At 37.1% G+C, this 24,055-nt stretch overlaps 2 protein-coding genes across 3 annotated transcripts; both read right to left on the minus strand.

Annotated features, from left to right (window-relative positions):
- Window positions 1–801: 801 nt before the first annotated feature.
- ier3ip1 (immediate early response 3 interacting protein 1) lies at window positions 802–4,259 on the minus strand. Its single transcript, XM_059538781.1, has 3 exons — window positions 4,098–4,259; window positions 2,794–2,895; window positions 802–1,243 (listed from the first exon to the last, which is right to left on the minus strand). Exons 1-3 carry the CDS (start codon window positions 4,186–4,188, stop codon window positions 1,188–1,190), a joined length of 249 nt encoding a protein of 82 aa, XP_059394764.1. The 5' UTR covers window positions 4,189–4,259; the 3' UTR covers window positions 802–1,187.
- Window positions 4,260–10,665: 6,406 nt separating this feature from the next.
- skor2 (SKI family transcriptional corepressor 2) lies at window positions 10,666–19,413 on the minus strand. Of its 2 annotated transcripts, none has more exons than XM_059539494.1 (9): window positions 18,962–19,413; window positions 16,204–17,995; window positions 15,645–15,708; window positions 15,447–15,524; window positions 14,041–14,103; window positions 13,372–13,470; window positions 13,074–13,141; window positions 11,393–11,455; window positions 10,666–11,225 (listed from the first exon to the last, which is right to left on the minus strand). In XM_059539494.1, the coding sequence occupies exons 2-8, from the start codon at window positions 17,962–17,964 to the stop codon at window positions 11,396–11,398; spliced, it is 2,193 nt and encodes a 730-aa protein (XP_059395477.1). In that variant the 5' UTR covers window positions 17,965–17,995; window positions 18,962–19,413; the 3' UTR covers window positions 10,666–11,225; window positions 11,393–11,395. The 2 variants fall into 2 exon arrangements, with proteins under 2 accessions (XP_059395477.1, XP_059395476.1); XM_059539493.1 differs by having other exon boundaries at window positions 14,041–14,106; window positions 18,962–19,406.
- Window positions 19,414–24,055: the final 4,642 nt, after the last annotated feature.

The following is a 24,055-nucleotide window of genomic DNA, read 5'->3' on the forward strand; positions in this document are numbered from 1 at the left end:
ATATGATTAGTGCACAAAAAAATTATATTATATATATGTTAATTATGAACAAAATATAAAAATTGAATAAATTCTACCATAAGCATTGGTTTAAACTTAATGATATGTATTAATTCATGCCTTTAACATCCTTTCAGATCTCCATTTTTGGGGGTAATGAGGAGCATCACTTTGCTGCCAAAAATATTATTCCCTGCCATGAAATAAATCCTGGGATTGGAGAAGTATAAAGACACATCATCTTCAGTAATAACCATTAAGCATAGATTATGAAAGGGTTATGCTTTAATCGCTGCTCTGAACATATGGTGGTAATTCAGTGCTTTATCCGTGGTCTGGGCTACTGTTAATAAAAGGGCAGTGTAATAGTGATGGAGTAAACTAGTGTTGATAATGGACTCCATATGCTTCTGATCACAGCCAAACACATAACGTCAAACTCTGAACTGACCTCCTCAAAAATAACATTTAACCAGAAGACTGAACTAATGATGACTGAGTGGCAAAATAATTAGAGGTGTAAAGCACTTATAAAAAAAAAAATAGCAATCTCCAACATCTATTAAAAGATGAAAAGACAAAACAACTTTATTAAAACCTGAAATATGAAATGACAGGCGTATAAGGGTAGAAACTAACTTTTCAAGCCAAACGTGTTGCATATTAAAGCTTGATGTCATAACACTACATTAATCACTCTTTATAAAAAAAAAATCAGACTTTACCCATATTTCTTTAAATATATTAAACCCAGCGTTACTTTCCAAGCTGTCTTTGAATTGGAAACACTATAAGATTAGCTTTGGGGAACTTAACATTTATTAGGAAAGAAAATATATTTCATTTGCCAGAATCAAAGCATAAGACAGACCAGTGCAACTGATTTCATTGTTGCTCTAAGAAACACATGAGGAAGTGACACTTTACTGGAGCTTGGATGACACAAAAACAACAAGCACAGACGCGGGAACTTCTGTCGAGTTACAAAACTGGAAAAGAAAAAGGTTTACTGGTGTTTGCTTCATATAAAACTACCAGAGTATTTACAGTAAATCATTCAGGGTACAATTTTCAGACATTGGACAGCAACATTTAAAGTCACAAATACAAAACAGTCTCTTTTCCTTTGCCACATTCCCTGTGTTCCTCATTAGATCCCGATCCACCGCAATCAATCAGTTCCTTCTTCATCCAAACAGTAATAATAAGACGATACACACTGAATTTACTGCTATCAGAGGTACTGTGGGAGGAGAAGAGAACATGTTATTACAAAACAATTTCTGATATTACATGAAGACATGGGAACAATATATGGAGCTATTTAACCCCAGAACATGATAAAGATTTATGCAAATCTAAAAACCATTACAGTGGCCTGTAGCATGAAACTAGAAGAACAAACTCAGTTGCTGATTAAGTCTTGAATTGACAAAATCTGATAAAGCAAACCTGGTTTAGATCGGGGTCACTGAGCTTGATATAAACGTTCTCCATCAACTCAGAGTTTGAGATTAAAGTAAAGTGAAGTGACATTCAGCCAAGTATGGTGATCCATACTCAGAATTCGTGCTCTGCATTTAACTCATCCAAAGTGCACACAGCAGTGAACACACACACACTGTGAGCACACACCCGGAGCAGTGGACAGCCATTTATGCTGCGGCGCCCGGGGAGCAGTTGGGGGTTCAGTGCCTTGCTCAAGGGCACCTAAGTCGTGGTATTGCCAGTCCGAGATTCGAACCCACAACCCTAGGGTTAGGAGTCAAACTCTCTAACCACTAGGCCACGACTTCCCCACGAAAGTGCCTGAAAGTGTGACACATGCAGCAAACAGCCAATCACATGGAGTGTGGAGAGCATCAGCAAAAGTTTGGCAGTGGAATATGACTGAATTTATTTATTTCAGTATAGTTTCACACAGAGCTCAAAAGTATGGAAGCCCGTTTCCACTACCGAATAAAAAATGAAAAAACAAGTTTTTTCTCATAGTTGCGTGATACAAACTCGCAATTGCATGTTAAAAAGTCATAACTGTGTGATATAAACTCACAATTCTGAAAACATATTAGCCCCCCCCCCCAAACTGGACTTTAACTCACGAGTTAATAATCCCACAAATCTGACTTCATAACTCACAAATGCAAGTTTATATCTCACAATTCTATGAAAAAAGTAAAGAGTAGCAAGAAGAAAAAGAAAGTCAGAATTGTAAGATATAAAACAGCAATTGCTAGAAAATTTTGACTTTATAACTCGCAATTGTGACTTTATATCTTGCAATTCTGTGAAAAGAATTGTGAGATAAAAAGTCGCAATAACCTTTTTTTTTCAGTGGCGGAAACGGGCCACTGAAAAAAAAACGTATAAACATAACTTTAGTCATTTTAAAAGTTGTATATTATATATTAAAGCATATAAAAACTGAAAATGAATTGCCACTTCATGTAATAATTATATGAATATATCATATGAATTCTAAACAATTACAATTAATATAATATAAACATTTTATAAATAAGTAGTTGCACAATTCTTTGACTGTGAACTGCTTTAATTTGTAGCGAGCGATACGGGGGAGTGGCTTCATTACATCAGAGCTATGTCACTTTGCTCACAGCTGATTGGTCCAGTTTGGGTTTGCGATCTCTAACCCAGAATATGATGATGACGTGGAGTAGCCTGGGTAAAACCTGAAATCAGCTTCGTGCTACAGGCCACAGATATGAGGTATATTTGGTTAGTAAAACAATTGAGTAGACATCAGTATTAACACTGTATGAAAGATCAAACCTCTCATGACAGTCCTGACAGAGCGGATAAGGTTCAGAAGTTGTGCTTTAATGCCGGGTTCATCTCCGAATCCTCCAATACCCTGCTCTGCTCCCCAGCCGACTGGAAAATGATGTGTTTGTTAGTCACAGAGCCCTCTGCCATGATAACCATCATGCTATAATAACTATATGCTTGCATATTAAGATGTATGTTTATTGTCAAGGACTGAAGGATTATATAGTTGAAATATAGTTTTATTTTTTTGACTGTATTCAGTGTATTCAAAAAAAGGGTGTGGTTAATCACTGAAAACTGTTGCATCTCTAACAAAACAACAGAAGTACAATTAAAGAATAATCATAATGTCTATCTAACTAGCTTGCAAAACGCTACTTGTGCTGATCTTCCCAGTTGATCTGTTTTCTTTAAGACTGAGGAAGAGAGCTTTGCTTCATGTATTTTATTTGTTTCCAGTGCCTTCAGATATATTCCCTTTGAGAGAATTTAAGTTATTTATCAAATTTGATTTATTTTGAAAGATAATAAAGACAGCCATGCTTGCTAAATGTACTTGTTTATTCATTTTATGCACCGTTTTTTTTTCACAAGAACAAATTTAACAAATCTTTCTCTAGACGTAAAGTCTTTCTTGATGAATTTTTCTTTACTGCAACATTTCTTACATTTATAAATAATAAGAATAACATATTTCGTATATGATACTATCGTTCCCAACAGATTTCTTTCACACAGCTGTTTGTATGTATATTTATTTCGTGTTATTTTTTATTACTCATGAAATGAGAAGTTTAGACCCACTGCAATCATTAAGATTTTTAAACAGTAATTAATAGTAGTGATTGACGTCATTAAATAACACCAATGTGAAATAAGGAAATTGTGTAGTGATCAAAAATGTCAAACAGAAATTAACTTTAAGCAGCTCTGCAAACCCTTTCAACCAATTTCAAAAACTTCGTTTTTATGTCAAATATAATGATTTATATGTAGACACATGTACATTACATGACACTGCTGAAGTGATTTACAATAGACTGGTAAAACAACATCGAAACAAATCTATTAATAACTACTTATAGTCATTATAGGCGATGTCAAAAACCACCATGGTCATTTTAGAAGCAAACCATGTTATAATCGCTTATGTTAACGTGTAACGTTACTATTTTAATATTTCCCTGCCCATGATTTAGGAGACGTCAAATCTAGGCTAGCAATCCAAATGGTAACACACAAAAACTTATGCGACAAAACAAACATATCTTCATTCTTCAGAATAAAATACAATTCTGAGGACTTACTTTTACTGAGAAACCTTTCTTCGTGAAGAACAGCGATGGCATTGGTGAATAATATCGCTGTTTGAATCAGCGCGTACAGAGTGAACGCCATGTTGGCACTGTTGTGCTGCTGACGTAAAAAAAACTTGCGTCGCGCGGAATTACGTCACAGACGCGCCGCGAGGGGTTTCGATTGACAGGAGTCAGGGTGCTTCTCAATATCCCTACTCGTCTCCTCGCTCCTCCGTCCTCCATCCTATGACCCGGAAACCGATCGAACACAGCCATCTTGAAGGACATCTCAATTCTCTAATTGCACCACGAGGAGACGAGGATCGAGGAGGGAGGAGGCTTCATGAGGAAGGATGAGCGAGGATACACAGGTGTATCCTATGCGGAAGTATTTTATCGACTTAACGTGACGCACGTATAAATTCTCCTCCCCCTTCACATCTGTTGTAACAATTTTTATTTATATTTTACCTTTTCACTTCAAATAAACCATGCATGTCATATATTTCAAACAGGGTATCTTGCTTTATTAATATTTATTATGAATGTCTTAATTAACAAACTTTAACAACATAAGGGCAGATCCCTTTAATTACAGCTGATGACACTTTGAAGTAACGCTGAAGGGAGCGAGGATAAATCATTTCACTTGATTCAAGTCCTCCATCCTCACGTCTTTTCCTTGCGTCCTTCCCTCGCATCCTGAAAGGGTGGAGCTAAGACACGAGGAAAGGAAGCGAGGAAAGGAAACGAGGATGCACAAATATGAATTGAGAAGCACCCTCAGATAGAGCAAAATACTACTCTAACTTCTTTTTCTTCTTCTTACTTTTTACGGCGGATCGCAGACAGATATGTGCATTACCGCCAGCTATCTTGGAAATGGACCATTAACACTTCCTATACTATAACCTCTCACCAACATAACACCCTTTATTTACCCGCACAGAGGCTTCATAGAGTTTCATCCGGCGCTGCGTGTTCAGCTCCTCCGTCCACTCTCAGCCCCCATGACAGAAAAAAAAAACACACCCTAATTTAAATGCGCTTATTTAACCCAGTATTTCCCAAATATTCTACCATTAGATTTATTAGACTCCTATCTGACTTTAATACATTTTGAATTGTAAACTTAACTCCTATATTATTTAATTCCTCCTTCAACTCTTTCCTTTCAACATTATATCTCCTACAGTGAATTACTACACGCTCAACTGTTTCACTAACTTCACATGCCTCACATAAATCTGTTGGACTCTTACCTATTAAATGCAATGTACTATTCAATCTTGTATGCCCCAATCTTAATCTTGTAATCATATTCTCCTCATACCTACGCCTACCTGATACTCTTCCTTTACCCACTATTGGCTCTATTTGATGCATATGTCTACCTTTTATCTCATTATCCCAATATTGCTGCCATATTTTCAGAATATTCTTTTTAATAATTGACTTAATTTCTGACCTACTAAATAAAATCGGTATATCTACTATATCTCTTTCTATTGCCTTTTTTGCTAATGCATCAGCCTCCTCATTACCTCTCAACCCAATATGTGCTGGAACCCACAAAAACTGTACTTCTAAACTAGCTTGTTTGATTGAATATAATTCTTGAATTATCTCTATTACCATATCCTGTCTGGTTTCTGACTTCATCTCCTTCCAACTTATTAGAACTGAACTACAATCTGAACATATTACTGCCTTGGATATTTTAACTTCCCTAATCCACCTTATTGCCATAATATTTGCAAACATTTCTCCAGTATACACCGATAAACAATTTGATATCCTTTTATTCTTATACACTTTAACCTTTGGAATAATGAATGCTGAACCCACATGATCAGTTTTTGGATCCTTTGAAGCATCTGTAAAAATGTGCATATATTCCCCATATCTTGACCCAATATACTCCCTTACATTTCATATGAACCTTCCTTTTGTCTTTTTTCTAATAAACTTAAATCTACTTCTGGTTGGGGCATAACCCATAATGGTACTGAAGATAAAGGAATTATTGGAGCATATCCAACCTCCTCCAATCTCATATCTCGAACTAATTTCCCCACACTCCATCCAAACTATTACACTCTCTCTTCTCATGTTCCCAACTAGGACTCATTACTTTCCTTGTTGGATGATCTTCTCTCTGTCCTCTCAAATTTGCCCAATAAGATGCCATTAATTGCTGTCTTCTTATCTGCAAAGGCATTTCACCCATCTCTACCTGAAGAGCCGAAACTGGAGAAGTTGGATATGCTCCGCAGCAAATTCTTAATGCTTGAGATTGAATTCTTTCTATTTTAACTAAATGAGATTTATTTGCAGAACCATATACAATACAACCATAATCCATTATAGATCTTATCATAGATATATATATAGTTTTTAAAGCCAATCTATCTGCTCCCCATTCCTGACCTGAAATACATCTCATTACATTCACAACTCGCTTACATCTTCCGACCATTTTCTCAATATGCTCTTTCCAAGTTAATCTAGTATCAAACCAAACTCCTAGAAATCTTACTGTACTTACACGCTCTAACTCTTTTTTGTATAATTTTAACTTAACATCCATATTCTTCCTCATTTTAGTAAAAACTATTATTTTTGTCTTTTCCACTGAAAACTTAAAACCATTTTCCCCTGACCACTTTTCTACTCCATTTAGCGCACATTGCATTTTCTTTATGTTATACTCTATATTCTTTCCTCTAAACCAGATAGCCCCATCATCAGCAAACAATGATTTCCCCATACTTCTATCAATCCTTGAAAAAACATCATTTATCATAATAATAAATAAAAGTGGACTTATTACACTGCCCTGAGGTGTACCATTATCAATTATTCCACTTGAAGATATAGCTCCACCCACCTTTACTCTAATACTTCTTCCAATTAAAAACTCTTTAATCCAATTATACATTCTTCCTTTTATACTCATCTTCTGTAACTTTATTAGTAACCCCTCTTTCCACAACATATCATAGGCCTTTTCTATATCAAAGAAAACTGCAATTACACTTTCCTTATTTATAAATGCCTTTCTTATTTCATCTTCTAATAATACTATTGGATCCATAGTCCCTCTACCACACCTAAACCCACTTTGATAAGAAGAAAACCAGTTCATTTTTTCCAAATGATAAGTCAATCTATCTGTTACCATTCTCTCCATTACCTTACATAAACGAGAAGTTAAAGCTATTGGACGATAATTTATAGGATTACTTGGATCTTTCCCAGGCTTTTTAATAGGTATAATTAATGCTTCCTTCCAACTTTGGGGAATTATACCTTCCATCCATACTCTATTATAAAATGTTAAAATCACTTCCAAAGAAATTTCACTAAAATGCTTCATCATACAGTAACTAATTCCATCCCCTCCTGTAGTAGATTGTTTCATTCTTCTTACTGCATTCTTTAATTCACCCATAGAAAATGATACATCTAACAAATTATCTTCAGCCTCCTTTTTCTTCTTTATTTCAGAATATTCCTTCATCACACACTCTCTCATTTTCTTACTCTGTTCTGTCACATTCTCTGAGCTATTTACTTTAATAAATGCCTTTAAAAACATTTCCACTTTATCCTCATCCTCCACAGCTATTTCTCCCTCCATACTTAAAACTGGATATCCATTACTCTTTTGAATCCCTTTCATTTTCTTAATCATGCCCCATACCTCCTCTACTGGTGTATTCTTCCCTATTTCATCACAATAAGCCATCCAATACTCTTTCTTAGTTTTCCTTACAATCTTCCTTACCTCAGCTTGTGCTTTTTTATACTCTATTAAATCTTGAAAATTATGTGTTTTCTTAACTATCCTAAATGCTTTCCTTTTCCTTCTTATTGCACTTGCACACTCTTCATTCCACCACGGAACTATCTTATTCTTCCTACCTCCTTTCCCTTTTGGTATATATTTATTTGCTGCTCCTTGAATGGCATTAACAATATCATCACTTATCACTTCTACAGATCTATCTGATTCTATTATAATATTCTTTAATCCCTCTTCACTCAGACTCATGAATTCTTCCCAATTTGCTTTATCAAACCTCCATCTACCAATATTTCCTTGACTCACCTTACTACCTCTCACATTTACACTAACATATATCATTATTGGATAGTGATCACTTCCAATAGTATCTTGTCGCAATATTTCCCACTCAGCACTCCCTGCAATTGAATCAGACACCATTGTTAGATCTAGCACAGACTCTTTACCTGTAGCCAAATCTACTCTAGTACTACCCCCATCATTCAGACATACCAAATTCCTCCGATCTATCACATCTTCCAACACCACTCCATTACAATCTGTCACTAAACCTCCCCATAACATACTCTGTGCATTAAAATCTCCACACCAAATTACCCTTTCTTCATTAAGACCCTCTATTTGTTCTAACTCACTCAACACTAATTTCTTACAAGGATTATAAAAGTTTATTATTACATACTTTTTCCCATTCACCCATACCTCCACTACAACATATTCTTGTGCTACACCTTTGCCTAATGATCTATATTGCATTCCTTCCTTAATCAGAGTAATACACCCTCCACCATTACCCTCCTCTCGGTCTCTCCTCTCACTCACATATCCTTTAATAACAAAATCAAATCTAGGTTTAAGCCATGACTCTTGTATACATATCAGATCCGGTTTAACTTCCATCTCATTAATAACACTTTTAAACTCCAATCCATTAGCCACAAGACTTCTCGCATTCCATTGTAAAATTAAAATCATCCTATCCAAACCATGCTTCCTGGCTTGACTGTGTCTCATTAATCAGCCCATCCCTAACCATTACCCATGTTATGTCCTTAACGCCCAAAAATCTCTCTGCTGCCTTGACTATAATTTGAATCTTAGCTGTCTTCTTTTCAGTTTGTGCAGTACAATTAATTACTTCAGCTATGAACAACAAGAAATTAACTTTACTTACAATCATTGTCTCTTCTGTAATCCTATCTTCCACCTCTGATGTTTCCTCACTTCTCCTCTCTTTTTGCACATCCCTCTCTCTTTCCTTCTCTTTATTCCTTGTATCAACCACTTTAACAGCTTCTGCATATGTTATATTTCTCTTAGCTCTCTCATTCTGTACCTCAATTACTCTCTTTCTCACCTCACATCCTCCATACAGAACACTATGATCCCCTCCACAGTTACAGCATTTTGGTCCTGCTCCTTCACATTTGCCATAATCATGCTCCCCCCCACATCTTGCACATGGTTTCTTAGCCTTACACACCATAGCCACATGCCCGTATTTTTGACAATTATAACATCTTAAAGGAGGGGGCACAAAAGGCCTTACTGAGTAACTGATAAATCCAAGCTTGACCTTATCCGGCAAAATTACTCCATCAAACCTAAGCTCCACCGAAAGGCTCTCCACTCTATTCCCTTCTCTGTTCTGAAACAATCGCCTAGCACCCACTCTTTTCCCTCCGTTGATATTACTTTTAAGTTCTTCCATAGATACTCCTAATGACACTCCAGATATTACTCCACTTACCCACTGCCTCTGTCCTACAATCTTACTACTCACCACTTCCTGCTTACACATTACTTTAACTTTCAACATTTTCTTTCTTTGCTCTTCACTATTACAAACTATCATCAAATCTCCATTGCTTAACACTTTTGCAATCTTAATTTCTCCTACTACCTTCCTCAACTCTTTCGTTAATGCAATTGGACTTACCTTTTGTATTCCACCATCCTCTTTAAATTTCAATATTACCTTCTACTCATCCAAATTAACATTCCTCACCTCCTGTTCATTTCCACTCTCACCTGAACTTCTTACCTCTATCTGATGTTTTTTCTTTCTTTTCTTTGTACCCACATCTACAAAGAAAGTCTATATTCCTCTCTTCTCCTGTCTTTCCTAACTCCATCTGATCATCTTCCACATCCGTATCATCAACACTAACTAGTGTCTCTGGTCCATTTCCATTATAATTTTTCTTATATTTTGACATAATCGATTTCGCTGCGTTTGCCGCCATCCATCAAACAAAAATCTCCCCCCACTACTCTAACTACAACAGTTTATTTATTAAATAGCATAAATAGTATTATACTTCGAATTTAGCCATGTAGTGTACCCACCAAATGAATCACGTGTTTAATGTATATGTACTCGTTGGACATAATTTCGTATTTACGAGACATTGTAGATATTTGTGTACTTTATATAATTTAAACAAAAGACTATAGTTTTAAACACGATTTAAAAAAATTTTATATAATATGCAAAAAATAATTAATAAAACGAACATCCTATAGTAACTGAATTATATATTTCATGATATATTTAATAATTAAATCACAGATGTAATATATTTAATATATAATAGTCTTGTAGGTTTAGTTAAACATGCATATAAAATCAATGTTAACCCTAAAAATGCACACAAATATTGCTTAATATATTTAATAGCACTAATTGTCTTTCTTTAATTCCAAATTGTATTATGCTTGTGTTTATCAAAGTGCCACCTTCAAAAGGAAATAAATAAATAGTCATTTTCATATTATAGACTTTTAATTATCCACATAAATAGTAGAGAAACTACAAGAACATATTTAAATACATTTGCATGAACAATTAATAATAACATTTTTAAACTTGTGTTTATGTCAATGTTGTATTTAAACAGGCAAAACATGAAAAAGTTCACACGCTTTCAGATCGCTCTTAGACATCAGCTACAGTAGCCTACAGAGCCAACCTCCTTGTGTACATTTACACCCTACTGCTAATATCACTGTACAGTGTGCTGTTATCAATAAACCAGTGAATGCATGGGTAATAAATCAACTTAAATAAGTTCATAAATAATCAAAGTGGGGTTACTGTACAGGAAATACGTCAAATGAACTCTAAATCATTGGTAGATGCACTGAACTGTACTGTATCAGTTTTGGTTTGATTGAGAGCTGGACATCGATGAGGCGTTCAACTTCTGATCTGGTCAAGAGGCTGCTTTCGTTGTGCTTGATGATTCCTCAGAGAGATGGGGATGATTTAAACTCTTTGTGTCAAAAGATGTTGAGAGCAGCTTGATTTAGTTTCAAACGTTTACCTAAAACATACAACAATTGATACAGTCATTAGGATTTCTCCAAATAATCAAGAAGGCCAAACACAGTGCAGTTTGTAATATAAAGACTATGTTGAAGCTCATATTAAATCTGCAGTGTTTTACTTGAAACATTGTTTCTCAGTTAATGAAATAACTTTGATACTTACCATTTAGCTTTTGTTTAAATGTGTCCCGACCTTTTCTTTTCTAATGATGTTTGCATAGGGAATCTAAAAAAAAAAAAATAAATAAATAATGAATTATAAAATACATGGATTGAGTTGATACTTGGATTCTCCATCAACAATACAACATTTCTCTCATCCAACATTTTAGGGAATATGTTACCCTGGACCACAAAACCAGTCAATATTTCGAAAATTGAGATTTATACATCATCTGAAAGCTGAATAAATAATCTTTCCATTGATGTATAGTCAATGGATATAATATATTAAGATCTGACAATATTTGGCCGAGATACAACTATTTGAAAATCTGGAATCTGAGGATGCAAAAAAAAAATCTAAATATTGAGAAAATCGCCTTTAAAGTTATCCAAATGAATTTTGTCCAATGCATATTACTAATCAAAAATTAAGTTTTGATATATTTACAGTAGGAAATTTACAAAATATCTTCATGGAACATAACTTTTCTTAATATCCTAATGATTTTTAGCATAAAAGCAAAATAGATCATTTTAAAATGTTTTTTTGGCTATTGCTACAAATATACCAGTGCTACTTCAGACTGATTTTGTGCTCCAGGGTCACATATATTTTCTATCTAGAGAAAAGATGATGCTAAATTTGCTTAATAAAATAATGTTTAATAAAAATTTGTGTCCTTAATATTTTTATAACGCACTGCAAGTCATTTTTATTTATTTATTTATTTTTTGTCTCTTCTGCTCACAATTTATTGGACTGAAATTACAGTAAAAAAGTAAAATAGTGAAATATAAGTCAAAATAACTGTATTTTATGTGAATATATTTTGAAATGTAATTTATTCCTCTGATTAAAGCTGTATTTCCAGCATCATTCCTCCAGTCTTCAGTGTCACGTGATCTTCAGAAATCATTCTAATATGCTGATTTGCTGCTCAAGAAACATTTCTGATTATTATCAATGTTGAAAACAGTTGTGCTGCTTCATATTTTTGTGGAAACCTATTTTTTTTTTTTCAGGATTCTTTGATGAACAGAATGTTTAAGCAGTTATCTTGAAACAGAAATATTTTGTCACATGGTAAATGTCTTTACTTTCACTTTTATTCGTTTAATGCATTCTTACTGAATAAAAGTATTACTTTAAAAACCATGCAGTCTTTAAATTAAAAACACAGTTTAGTCGTGACTATATTTGCAATTCACAGGGTCTTCTTGTAGCTTATTGCTTAAATGCGTGGTGATACGTCACCAATAGGAAGCTTGCATCTTGCAAACTTCATTATGAATAATTCATCTCTATAGTTTTGTGCATTATAGAAGTTCAGCTTTCATTCTGTCTTGCTGTAATCTCTCATATATGATCTCCCCTGGCTTGACGGATGGTGTTGAACTGAGAGAACACACAGTGGCAGTCTGCCAGCATCATCCATGTGTTAAAACACAGATGCCCCAGTGATTGATGCCGCAGCGCTATGCAATGTTGAACCAGTTCTAGACAACAAAAGATTACGAGACACCAGATCCTGCTGCTAGTCTGCTGGTTATCTTACATTTCCACTTTAACATAGATCGAGCCTGCTACAGCAGATTACTAATATAAGAGGGCCGCATGTGGGATATTTGTACGATTCACGAGTAAATTAATCAGATGGGAAATGATGAAAACTCCTTACCATCTGTAACTGCTGCACCATTTCTTCCCTGTAAGCCAGTTCTCTCTTCATTTGGTCCTGAAAGTTATCTGTAGGGTAGCCAAATATACTATATTAAAAACAAAGACATCTTATGGTCACCTGAGTTCATATATAAACCCTTTTACTGTTATGTAGTGGCCTACAGGTGCTTTTCAAAAAGCTTATTCTTTAAATGGCTCATTATGGAGTTATACTGACTTACTGATCAGGTAAAGCAGGTCTCTGCTCAATCATGATGATACTGTAAAACTCGTGAAGTGAAAGTAAGGACACTTACGGAAAACTGGAAATGAAGAGCTGCCTTTCAGAGCGTGAAACTCCTGCTCCAGTCTCCTCCGTAAATCTATCTGTTCAAGGAGAACTTTCTGGAGTTCCTCTGAAGGACAGATTACACCATAAATCAAGATCAGACGCTGAGCTGCGCTGAAATATCAACTATTACATCCAGAGCAGTCACAACAATGTATTTGAAATATTTTTCACTGCCGTTCAAGTTCTGGGGTCAGTAGGAGTTTGTAAAGTTTTTTTAAAAGAAGTGCTCACCAAGGCTGCAGTTATTTATTTAATAATACAGTAAAATTGTGAAATATGATTACTTTTGATAATACCATTTCCTTTTTTTAATATTTTGTAAAATACCATTTATTGCTGGGATCAAAGCTGTATTTTCAGCATCATTACTCCAGTCTTCAGAAATCACTGTAATATTGCTGCTCAACAAGCAGTTCTGATTGCTATCAATGCTGAAGACATCAGCTTTGATGAATAGAACGTTCAAAAGAACAGCATTTAATTCAAATCAATTCGTTTGTTACTTTATAAATGCATTTACTCTCACATTTGATCAAATGAATGTGCCCCTGCTGAATAAAAGTAATTTCTTTCAAATAAAAATCTTACCGACCCCAAACATATTCTTTAATAAAGGCTTTGCTTGTTGTCTCACCTTTTTCCATGTTCTCAACATCCTTCTTGAGCGATACGGGAGAGTTTGTGTCTTGACTTTGGTCTGCTGAGCAGAGAAAAAAAAAGAAGATTAAAGAACCGTAGAGATTTATAACTCTTTGCAAGCATCCATTCATGTCAGTTTCAATAGTGACACACGACATGCAGTTCTACCAGCCACCAGTAGACGTCACTCTGACATCAGGATACTTCAGACAAACTTGTTTGACTTTGCCAAGTGAAATAGAAAATATTTTGCTGGGGTGAGAAAATGGTTTTCATATATCATGAATATGGTATGGCTGAGTAATACTATGAAAATAATATAACTCGCTCAACAAAATATCTGATTAGTGCATTCGAATAAACAGCCCTTGCAAAATGCCAATATCCTGACATTGTGAAAACAACTGATTTCGTTAATGTCATTGCGCTATTGAATCAGGAAATTGTTCGAAACAGTTTTGTTTGTATCCTTGGGAGTCGGTCCGTCCGCGGTGCACGACGACGTCGGTGCTTTTGTGTCGCAAATGGCTCAGATGAAGTGATCCAACACGCTGGTATAATCTCTCTGTCTCTCTCTCTCTCTCTCTCTCTCATTCCCTGTCTTGCCTCTTTTAGCCGAACAAGGCGTTCCTCATTTGGAAAGCGGTCTTGTTCTCGCTCTCCTCCTCTCTCTGTCTCATTTGACAAGCAAATTTGCAGACAGTGCCTGAGGATAACAACCTCGTTTGACAGTCAATTAACCGTGAATAGTCAAAGCCAAGGCAGTTTGCATTATATAAATGGAAAATTAGATTATTTTTCTCCCTCCCTCCCAAGAAACAGAACTATCTTTAAGACACTGCCGTTAGACTCTTCGGAAAATCAGAAGTTCTAATCACGTTTCCCAGTAGCCCCTCGGAGACGTTTAGCAATCAGGCAAAGGTGGTTTCATTTAATTTGTTTCATGTAATTTTTTCAAATATATTGTATCTTATATGAGGAGATCATTATCGGCTAGATAATATAAATGTTGCTATAGATGTCATAAAACACTTTTAATGTCTTTCTGACAGATAAAAGGCAATAAGCTATGATCTTTCTAATGGAAGTTTTTCCAAGCAAAAGGCAATTATTTCTGTCTGATATTGTTCAAATGGTGATTGTCACCTTCCTGGCGTTGAGCTGATTGTCTTGCTGAACTGTTATGGCTCCCTACAGAACACATTTTCCCAATGACATTCTGGAGAGAGCTGCTCCATTTTAAGAGTGAGGCGAGAGTATATTCCATCCCCTATCTTTAATATTTAGATTAATCCTAATATCCTTCCAGGGATGGGCTAGCTGTGCTGCGCAAATGATTTGGAGGCCCTCTTGCTGTAAGTGGCAGATGTAAAGCAGAGATAAAGTGGCATGTGTTCTTACTTGGATTCTCACGCCAGTATTCAGGCGCTGATGTTTCTGTCTCTGGGACGAAAAAGCTGCTCTGCTCTTTGTTGTCATCTGTACGAAAAATTTAAATGAATTGCATGTTAAGGTAAAGGTGTAAAATTGTGTTGTCTTATGGAATAATCACATTGCAATTTCCACATTCTTTATATTGCAACAACATTGATTTCTCACCTGAGATGGTGTTTTTGTTTTTGCTTGCATATGCTGGCAGCCCATCGTCTCTGCTCTTGTGAGCCTGCAACCATAAAACACCAGAGATGTCTGATTAGGACTGATTCATAACACCAGGCCAGAAGGTTGAACATAGAGCAACAAAATATATCAGTCGGCCAAAAGCACAGAATTGATTAGCCTTGAGCACGACACCGCTGTTATGTTTTATATATATATGATCCTGATGTTTGTTTGGCTTTGTCGTGCTACCGAGTTCCTCTGGATAAATCAATGTGTGTGAGGCTAATTGCTAAAGAATTCCCGCTTCGATCCCTGTGTCTCTCAGCGTCAAAGGGTTAAAGATTAAAAGGGCTAATAGGCAGAAGTGACAAAGGGGAGCAAACATAATGTCGCCATTAAACAAAACACGACTGGGCTTATTAGAAGGGATCAAAGAGCTCTGAATATTTCATTTCTGCAGGGAACACAGGCTATCAATCTTGTTATGCATATGGCCCCTGCCAGCCAATGGCCCGCATTTAAATAATTAGTTAAAGTGCCTGGAGGGAATATTTACATTTCTGTACGCGCTGCTTTCCTCCAGCGAGCCGTGAACGGGGCTGGGGACTTTGAGGATGGTGGGCGGACTGACAGCGTGGCCGGGTTTTTCCTCTGCCGAGGTCTCGGCGGGAGCGCTCGGGAAGGAGGGCGGTTCTTTGGCCTGCTGTGGTTCCCCCGCGCTGTTGTCGGGAAGTCCGTGCATGTGCAGGGGCGTCTGCGCCGCTCGGCTGCCGAAGTCCTCCTGCTCCTCGTCCTGTTTGGTCTCCACGTCCACTTCCTGCTCCTCATCACTCTCTCCGCTGTCGTAGCTGCAGCTGGTGCCAGGAGAGAGGTGCCTCTCCGGTCCGAAGTCCTCCAGGCTGCTGTGGAGCTTGGCAATGCTTTCTGTGTCTTTGACCACTGGCCGGAAGGCGGAGTGGTAACTGGCCTTGCGGGCTTGCAGCGAGGGAGCGTCTAGGAGTTTTAGCCAACCCTCTGGGGTGGGTCGGAGGTCAGAGGTCACTGGTGGACAGTCGCTCTCAAACAGCCCGGATCTAGGGTTCGTTTCCAAACCCGAACTGGCATCACCTTGTTCAGACAGATCCAAAAAGGCTTGTCTGAGGGACGGGCTCTCTGTGAGTGAGGAAAGGGCATTGGGTTGGGGTTGGAGGTAAGTGGGCACCGGGATACCCCCAGTTGCCCTCGGAGGCCAGAACATGCAGAAGGGCGGATAAAAAGCGTCCTTTCGGCCGGGCCAAAGGAGCCCTGAGAGGCCGCTGTTTTTCTGTCCGTTGGTCGCCTCACTGTCGTCCTTCTTCTGCGGGCACAAGCCGAAGGCTGGGAAGGTGTATGGGCTTGGGAATAGCGACGTTGTTGGGAACTTCTGCAACATCCCGAAACCTTTGCTCGGTACTGGGATGACCGGGTAACTGCGCGGGGCCTTTCGGGGCGAGAGGCTGTTGGCGTCCAACTCATCGTCGTCCTCGTACCGGCCTCTCTTCTGAGCCAGATCTGGAGAAATCATGTGGGGCAGCACCGAGTTCACAGCCTTGACGGAGCCCATGTTAGAGGAAGGAAATGCCCTCTTGCGACTTCCTCCATTAAACATGGCTTTTACATCCTCCCAGGCAAACAACAGGTCCTCCGCTGCTGTTTTGTCTGACAGTTTAAGGTGCCGACGCCAGGAGTTGAAGTTGGCGGCGTCTGGCTGTGTGTACTTGGCCTCGGGTGTGCGGTGTGAGTGGAAGATGAATTTGTTAGGGGAGAAGTACATATTACAGTAGGAGCACTTGATGCATTTGGCCCGGGAGCTGTTGTAGCGCGCCGGGATGAAACTTCCCCGGCAGCCCCAAGCACATTCATGCATCACGTCGAATGCAAAGTTGTCTGGCAGCTTGGGTGGTGAGTTCTCTCCCAGGAAAGACTTGCACAGTCGCTCTGCCTCTCGTTTGGTGATCATGCCGCAGCGGCGGGAGGAGATGGGCATGGCTCCCGCCCTCCGGAGGATCTCCAGCTGGACCGGGGTGCACTGCACACAGGTGATGCCCAGAGCCACTCGACGATTGTGGATCTCGTTGTAGCTGTAGTTCTTTAACAGGGTGTTGGATATCTGAGCCAGGCATAAGCGCTCTTGATTGTCGATCACCAGCGAGACAATAGGCACCCCATAGAGGATGACCTGCCCAACTTGGTTGGGCTTAAGCGAGGATCTTGGAGGCGTGAGCGGCTCCTGCTGGAATGAACCCGGTGGGGTGGCCATCACAATGTCGTTTTGTCCAGGCAGAAGACTCTTTTCCATTCTTTAGAGACCAATGAGTGGAGATGTCCGTCTGTTAACATATTTAAAAGGTTAATTTAGCAATGAAAATAAAGGAATCAAAGAAAAAAAGATTCTATTGTATTAATTCATTCATAAAGAATATTACTCTGATAATGCGTAGTTATTACCAGATGTGGCATAATTATTACATAGAAACCAGATTTTTTTATTTCGCTGTACCAAAAGAAAAAAAAAAAAAAGAAGAAGAAAGAAAATTAAACAACTTGCACAATTAATGTAAAGCTTTTTTAACATGTCAGACACGTTGTTTGTAGATCAGCATATGATACGGGTGACATAAAAACTCACAGAACGAGACAAAAATGACGAAATAAAAACCCATTTAAAGAGCCAGAGAATATAAAGATGATATTCAATATGATCGCAAATTAAATAAAAATAATACATTTTTAAGAAGAAAATAATAGAAATAAAAAAATGAAGAATTAAATAATTGTGCCAGCAACATGCAATGATTCATTTTATTCCTTAAAGACTCTGAAGCACGAACGCTATTTGTCTCTGTGTGAAAATACAAAAAGAAAAAGCGTGTAGTGCTTTTAATGCTGCATAATTATTATTATTATAATTATTTTATTATTATTTTATATATAACTTTATGTGGGAAAATAACGATGTAGCGAAATTTCTAGAGTTCAAGCAGATTTTCCTGTAGAAAGTTCTGTCGGCATCACCGTTCTGTTCAGACTTATTATTATTTTATTTTTTTATTACAGAGAATATAGAACGCCGCTTTTTGGGTTTAGGTAATGTCTCATATAGTAGCCCAACGCCAAAATAATAACAGTAATAATAAAAATAATAATAATGTAGCCTACCATAAAAGAGTGTATTTGTATCCACACTTTCACTTTTTTACTCCGAGAACAAATGTCTCTTAAAAAGTCATAATTTAACAAAAACACCTAATTTTTTGACGAACTGGAAGACGATAAAAAGTCTGTATTTTTCTTACCTCCGCGCGCTGCCGGAGATGTCCAAACGCTACAGAATTCAAATCATGTCTCAGCCTATTCCACATACAAAACTGGAAATGTGCCTTCGACCGGTCAACAAGAGCGCTAACTTTACAAATAGGCCTACAAGCACGATAAATGGCCAATATCACAACAGGCTCCTTTATCGAGTCCAGCATCAGTGGTGACAGTAGAGAGAGCGCGAATAAGCGCGCGCCTCACACAATGGCTCTTATTGCCGGAGCGCGCTGTGAGTGATTGGCGTGGCTCTGCCCCTCTGAAGAGCCAATGACGCTTCACTGACTGCCACTCAAAAGCGCCTCGGGTTCACATCTGAACTAGAGGAAGAAACTCCCGAGATCCAGCCGAGTGCAGTCGCTATAACAGCATGGAGAAGAAGAGCAATTCTTTCATAAATGAAGTATGTTTGGAACATAACGCGCCGAAAATATGTAGCCCAGACCAAAAAAAAAAAAAAAAAATCACAACATTAATAATGTGAATGCACGTTTTTAGGTTTTATATTAAAGCCTGAAACTAATTGTAAGCCTAATATCTATAGCCTAGCTACTGGATGATGTATAATGGCTAATAAATAAAACCATAATATATTAGTCGTTTTTTTTTATTTTTAAGTATGACGTTTACAGTTTGATTCCTCCACTTTAAGCATGATCAAAGTGTTTTTAAAGCAGTTAAAGTAGCCCAATCCTTTTTAAGTGTGAAGAGCAGTCAGGTAGTTTTTATTAGGCCTAATGCTTTATAATTTCGTTATCAGCATCTGCATTCGTCACACACTGAAACTGTCCAAACTGTCATGCCATACTGAGCCAATTTCCACGCGTTCATAAATCAAGCGAAAGGGGGCGAATGTCGGCGTGTCATTTTTTCATCATTATGAGGGCTGTGCGTCGAGCACAAATAAACCTAATCGCTTGACGCCTATGACACGTCGTCCGACAAACTGTCTCATCAATAACATTCCTATAATAGCAGGTGCACTATTGATCCCACTATGAACAATTCAAATGAAAAATGCCATTTTGTATATATTTATTTTATTTCTTGCAGAAGAAAAAAAAAATCTCCGCTACAAAGGCTCTTTAGGATTTTTATTTTAAATGTCGGCGCTACGAGTTAATATAAAGATGCTGATGCCATTGCACATAATTATAATAGGAATATTGGGCTTAATTTTGACGTTTGCATTTTGCCGTGATAATAGAATTAGTACAAAAGGTCGAGTGTTTTGAAAAGCCAAGTCAAATTGACAGGAAAGAGAGGGTCCCATCTGCAGCCCCCTAAACCTCATTTAGATCCCATCCCGCTGGCTTTTGTCTCCCAATAGCCAAAGAGCACCTCATACGACACCTCATCCCATTACAGGAATATGAAAAAAATATGATATGATAGATACACTTTAAATTAATTGCTAACATTCATTAAGCTTTTCAATTTTAATAAACTTTACCCCAAATATGGTTGAATAATTGTAATATTAAAATGCCATACAACTTTGGTTGGTATTTCCATGTATATATTCACATTTGAATTTATATCAGCTATATCTTATTTGTCGATAAAGTGAAAAACTGCTTTGTGATACTAATTATAATCATGTTGAAATATCCATTGAAAATGTTTATGTTTATTAGCTGATGATGACAACTATTCATGCTGTAAGCCTTAAATCATAGTTCATGTGATACATTGAACTTCATCTATATGTATGTTAACCCTACTGTGAAATTAATCATGCGTTTAAAAAATGACTTATGTGACCTGTCGGGGTCAATACAGAAGAAAAAAGAGGGGGAACCTAATAGCTACAAGAAAAGGACATTACACACCAAATCCATCATCTAGCCAAATATACCTCAGGCAAACTGTTGTGTCTTATAACAAATCAAGCACTTTCCAAAGCAGGTGTACTTCATTGAATCCTGCTCTCTTTAAAGACCTCTCTGACCTATAATTGTCACGAACAAAAAGTCCCACAGTACACTGCGGTCTAAACAGACCTGAGCATTATACATTATAACCCTTATTCAATGCTGGAGGTCGATCAGAAAATCACAAGACTAAACGCCGCTTGGTCTGTGAAGACTTATCAAGCAATATCATTTAAAGACAATCTCATCATTCATAGATGTTTTGCCCTCGATTGTTTAGTCTTGATTGCATGGCATGCATGAACTTATTACCTGCATATAGTTCAATATGCTGGCTTCCAGTAGTTTATAATGGACACTGTATATGTTATTACTGTAAGGTAATCAGACTCCATGCATCTTCTGATTGAACAGTGATACAGGAGACAGCATCAGACAGATAAACAGGGCGAGAAGTCGATACAGTGTGGTGCCACCCACAGACTTTATGGAATTGTGAAATACGTATCATTTTGAAGTTGCAACAATCAGCAGACATGGAATCACATAACAATTCTGTTTATGTGAAATAAGATGAATTAATAATGGAATTAATGGAGGCAAATACGTGTTCCGATTCATTTAAACACTCCTCAAATTAGATTTGAACAATTACAAATAAATAAAATGGACGTCTTCATAATTAAACAATGATTTTGTTTGAATATCTGAGATATTTTTTGTGTTGGTGCACATAGCTTTTCCAAAGCTCAGGAGAATCGGGTTTTCTGACTGTTTTCAGCTCACCTTCTGCAGCGTCAATCAATCCCTGAAACGGTCAGAAACATATTTTAGCCTTGAACGGTCATAAATTACAGAATTTTTAGTGTCCTTCACGCCTCACGGGAGCTTGATTGATGGCTTCATTCGTGTTCACCAAATTAGAATAATCTTCTCGACGAAAAAGTAAATAAATACGATAGCCTACTGTTTACGACTATTTCTGGTTGAAATCAACAGCACGTGAGATTAAAACAATGAACCACTTTATAAAAGTTTTTTTTTCTGTCTTAAGCTCCTCCCATACATTGAATGGCAGATGATGTAGGTAAAATATACGGGCCTAAAAAAACAAGAATATAACCTGTAATTACAGTATCCATAAGGAAGATTTGTTTATAAGACATTTTCGTTTTAACAAAATGGTCCGACAAATAAATGCACGACAAAACAAGACAGCTGCGTTTATATTAAACTGCTTATATTAATGTAAAGCATAATAGTTGAACATCCTGAAATATATAGCCTATTTATCTTCCGCTAATTGTCTACTACTACAAATGTAAACATTAATAATCAATTGCCGTTTAAAATGTTTAAGTAAAATCACAGTTTATATCCTATTGAATTATTATGACGGAGATTGATCTGAAAACTAAAAATCCATAAATCCGTGTAGAAACGGCAGACTTTATTATGACAAGTTACGGACGTTTTGACTAAAACATTTTTTTAATGGAATTTGTTACAAAACTATTAACATTCTTGAACTTTCAGACAAACACGTTTGAACCAAATCGTATGCCGTTGTATGCTTTTTAAAAACTATTCTAGAGATTAATTTGACAGATATCTAACACATTTTTTCAATCACGAATAACAGAAAACAGGATACACATAAAATACTATCAGCTTTGATCACAATCCACAACTGATGTCGATATCGTAGCTATTTTTTATTTTCTTCTTTTTATCATATAATTGACAAATAAGAAATGTAGGCTTATTTGAAAGCCACGACACGGCTACCCGGTCATTAAAGGCATTATTTTAGACTTGACGCAGTTTGAAAACTTTAAAAGCGCATTCAGAAGCAGGTCTTCTCTTACCTGCACGCACCACGCGACAGCGGCGTGTGTCGCGGCTCCTGCGCTGACGCCTCGCGCTTCTGCTCTTTTGTCAGATATTCCAAATACAAGCTTCAGCGACGCAGCTCTGCGACTGACACTCAACCGATGCTGTCGAGCTCTACTGAATCACTCTGAGGCACGAGAGCTAATAGAAAGGCATCTGCCGCGCACTGCTCGCGCGCTCTGGAGACGAGCTTGAGAAATGTGCTCAATACAGCCGGTGCTGTCAATGAACTTCACACCCCAAACAATCTCAGAGAGGTGGGGCTTTTTACATGATCAGAACGGAATATCATTGATCTTTCCCGTCTGAAAGTTGTGAAGGAAACTATCTCGTTTTTACTGGCGTCTGAATCTGGGTAAAGTTTTGCCATGGTCAATGAGATCTGAAAACTTCATTCGTTTGTCATTAAGAATATTTGATAGAAAATAGAAAACAAAGACGTGGGTTATTTGTGCACGCTCTTAGGAATGAGCTACAGTGGGCTACATCTGTGTATAAATGTATTTGATCGTGAGTTTGTCATCATACATATTTGTAGACCGGGGCTAGTTTTCACACTTTCTGAGGGTAAGTTTATGTTTGAAAGTCCAATCTTGTATAGAGACGAAGCCTCTTGAGGGGTAACACTATATGGGGTAAGTTGTCACACTGCATTTTGTCATAAATTAAAAAAAAATCGTGCAAAAACGATTTTTTTTTAGACAGAAAGGACCAAGTTCAGCACAATTATTCTAATTTACAGTTTAAAACTTAATGTCTAAAACCAACATATTTTGAAGAAAAGGAGAAACATATGAATGATAATTAAACAGCTTCCTTTACTGGGTTATTAATGAGTGTCAGTTTGCTTAGCAAAGCAGAGTAACCAATGACATTTACACTGTCCTCTGTGCCTGAACTCCTGGATCCATCCCACTATTAAATGAATTAACTCCATACTTCAATTCAACTCAATTCTTCAAGACACGGCACAGTGAAGCTGTTTAATGGAAATAAGACAAAAAAGAGTCACTGTATATAACCTAGTGTATATACCTCATTTTAATGAGTATAAATGCACTGTTTAAAGTCAGAATGTGCGGTTTACATGTTTGTAAGGTTCTTTCTTGGCATCTATGGCTCTTTGCACAAACTGCATTGCACAAAAGGTTCTTTAGAGTGAAAAAGGGGTCATTTAGATTATTGAAATTTTATTTACACTAAGAATTATTATTATTATTTTTTTAAAGAACTGATCACTATAAGGTTCTTTAGGGACCAGAATTGGCTGTGATATTGATCTATGATATTGCTTGTGATAACATTCTT

Source organism: Carassius carassius, chromosome 45 (assembly GCF_963082965.1).
Source record: "Carassius carassius chromosome 45, fCarCar2.1, whole genome shotgun sequence".
NCBI classification, from domain to species: Eukaryota; Metazoa; Chordata; class Actinopteri; order Cypriniformes; family Cyprinidae; genus Carassius; species Carassius carassius.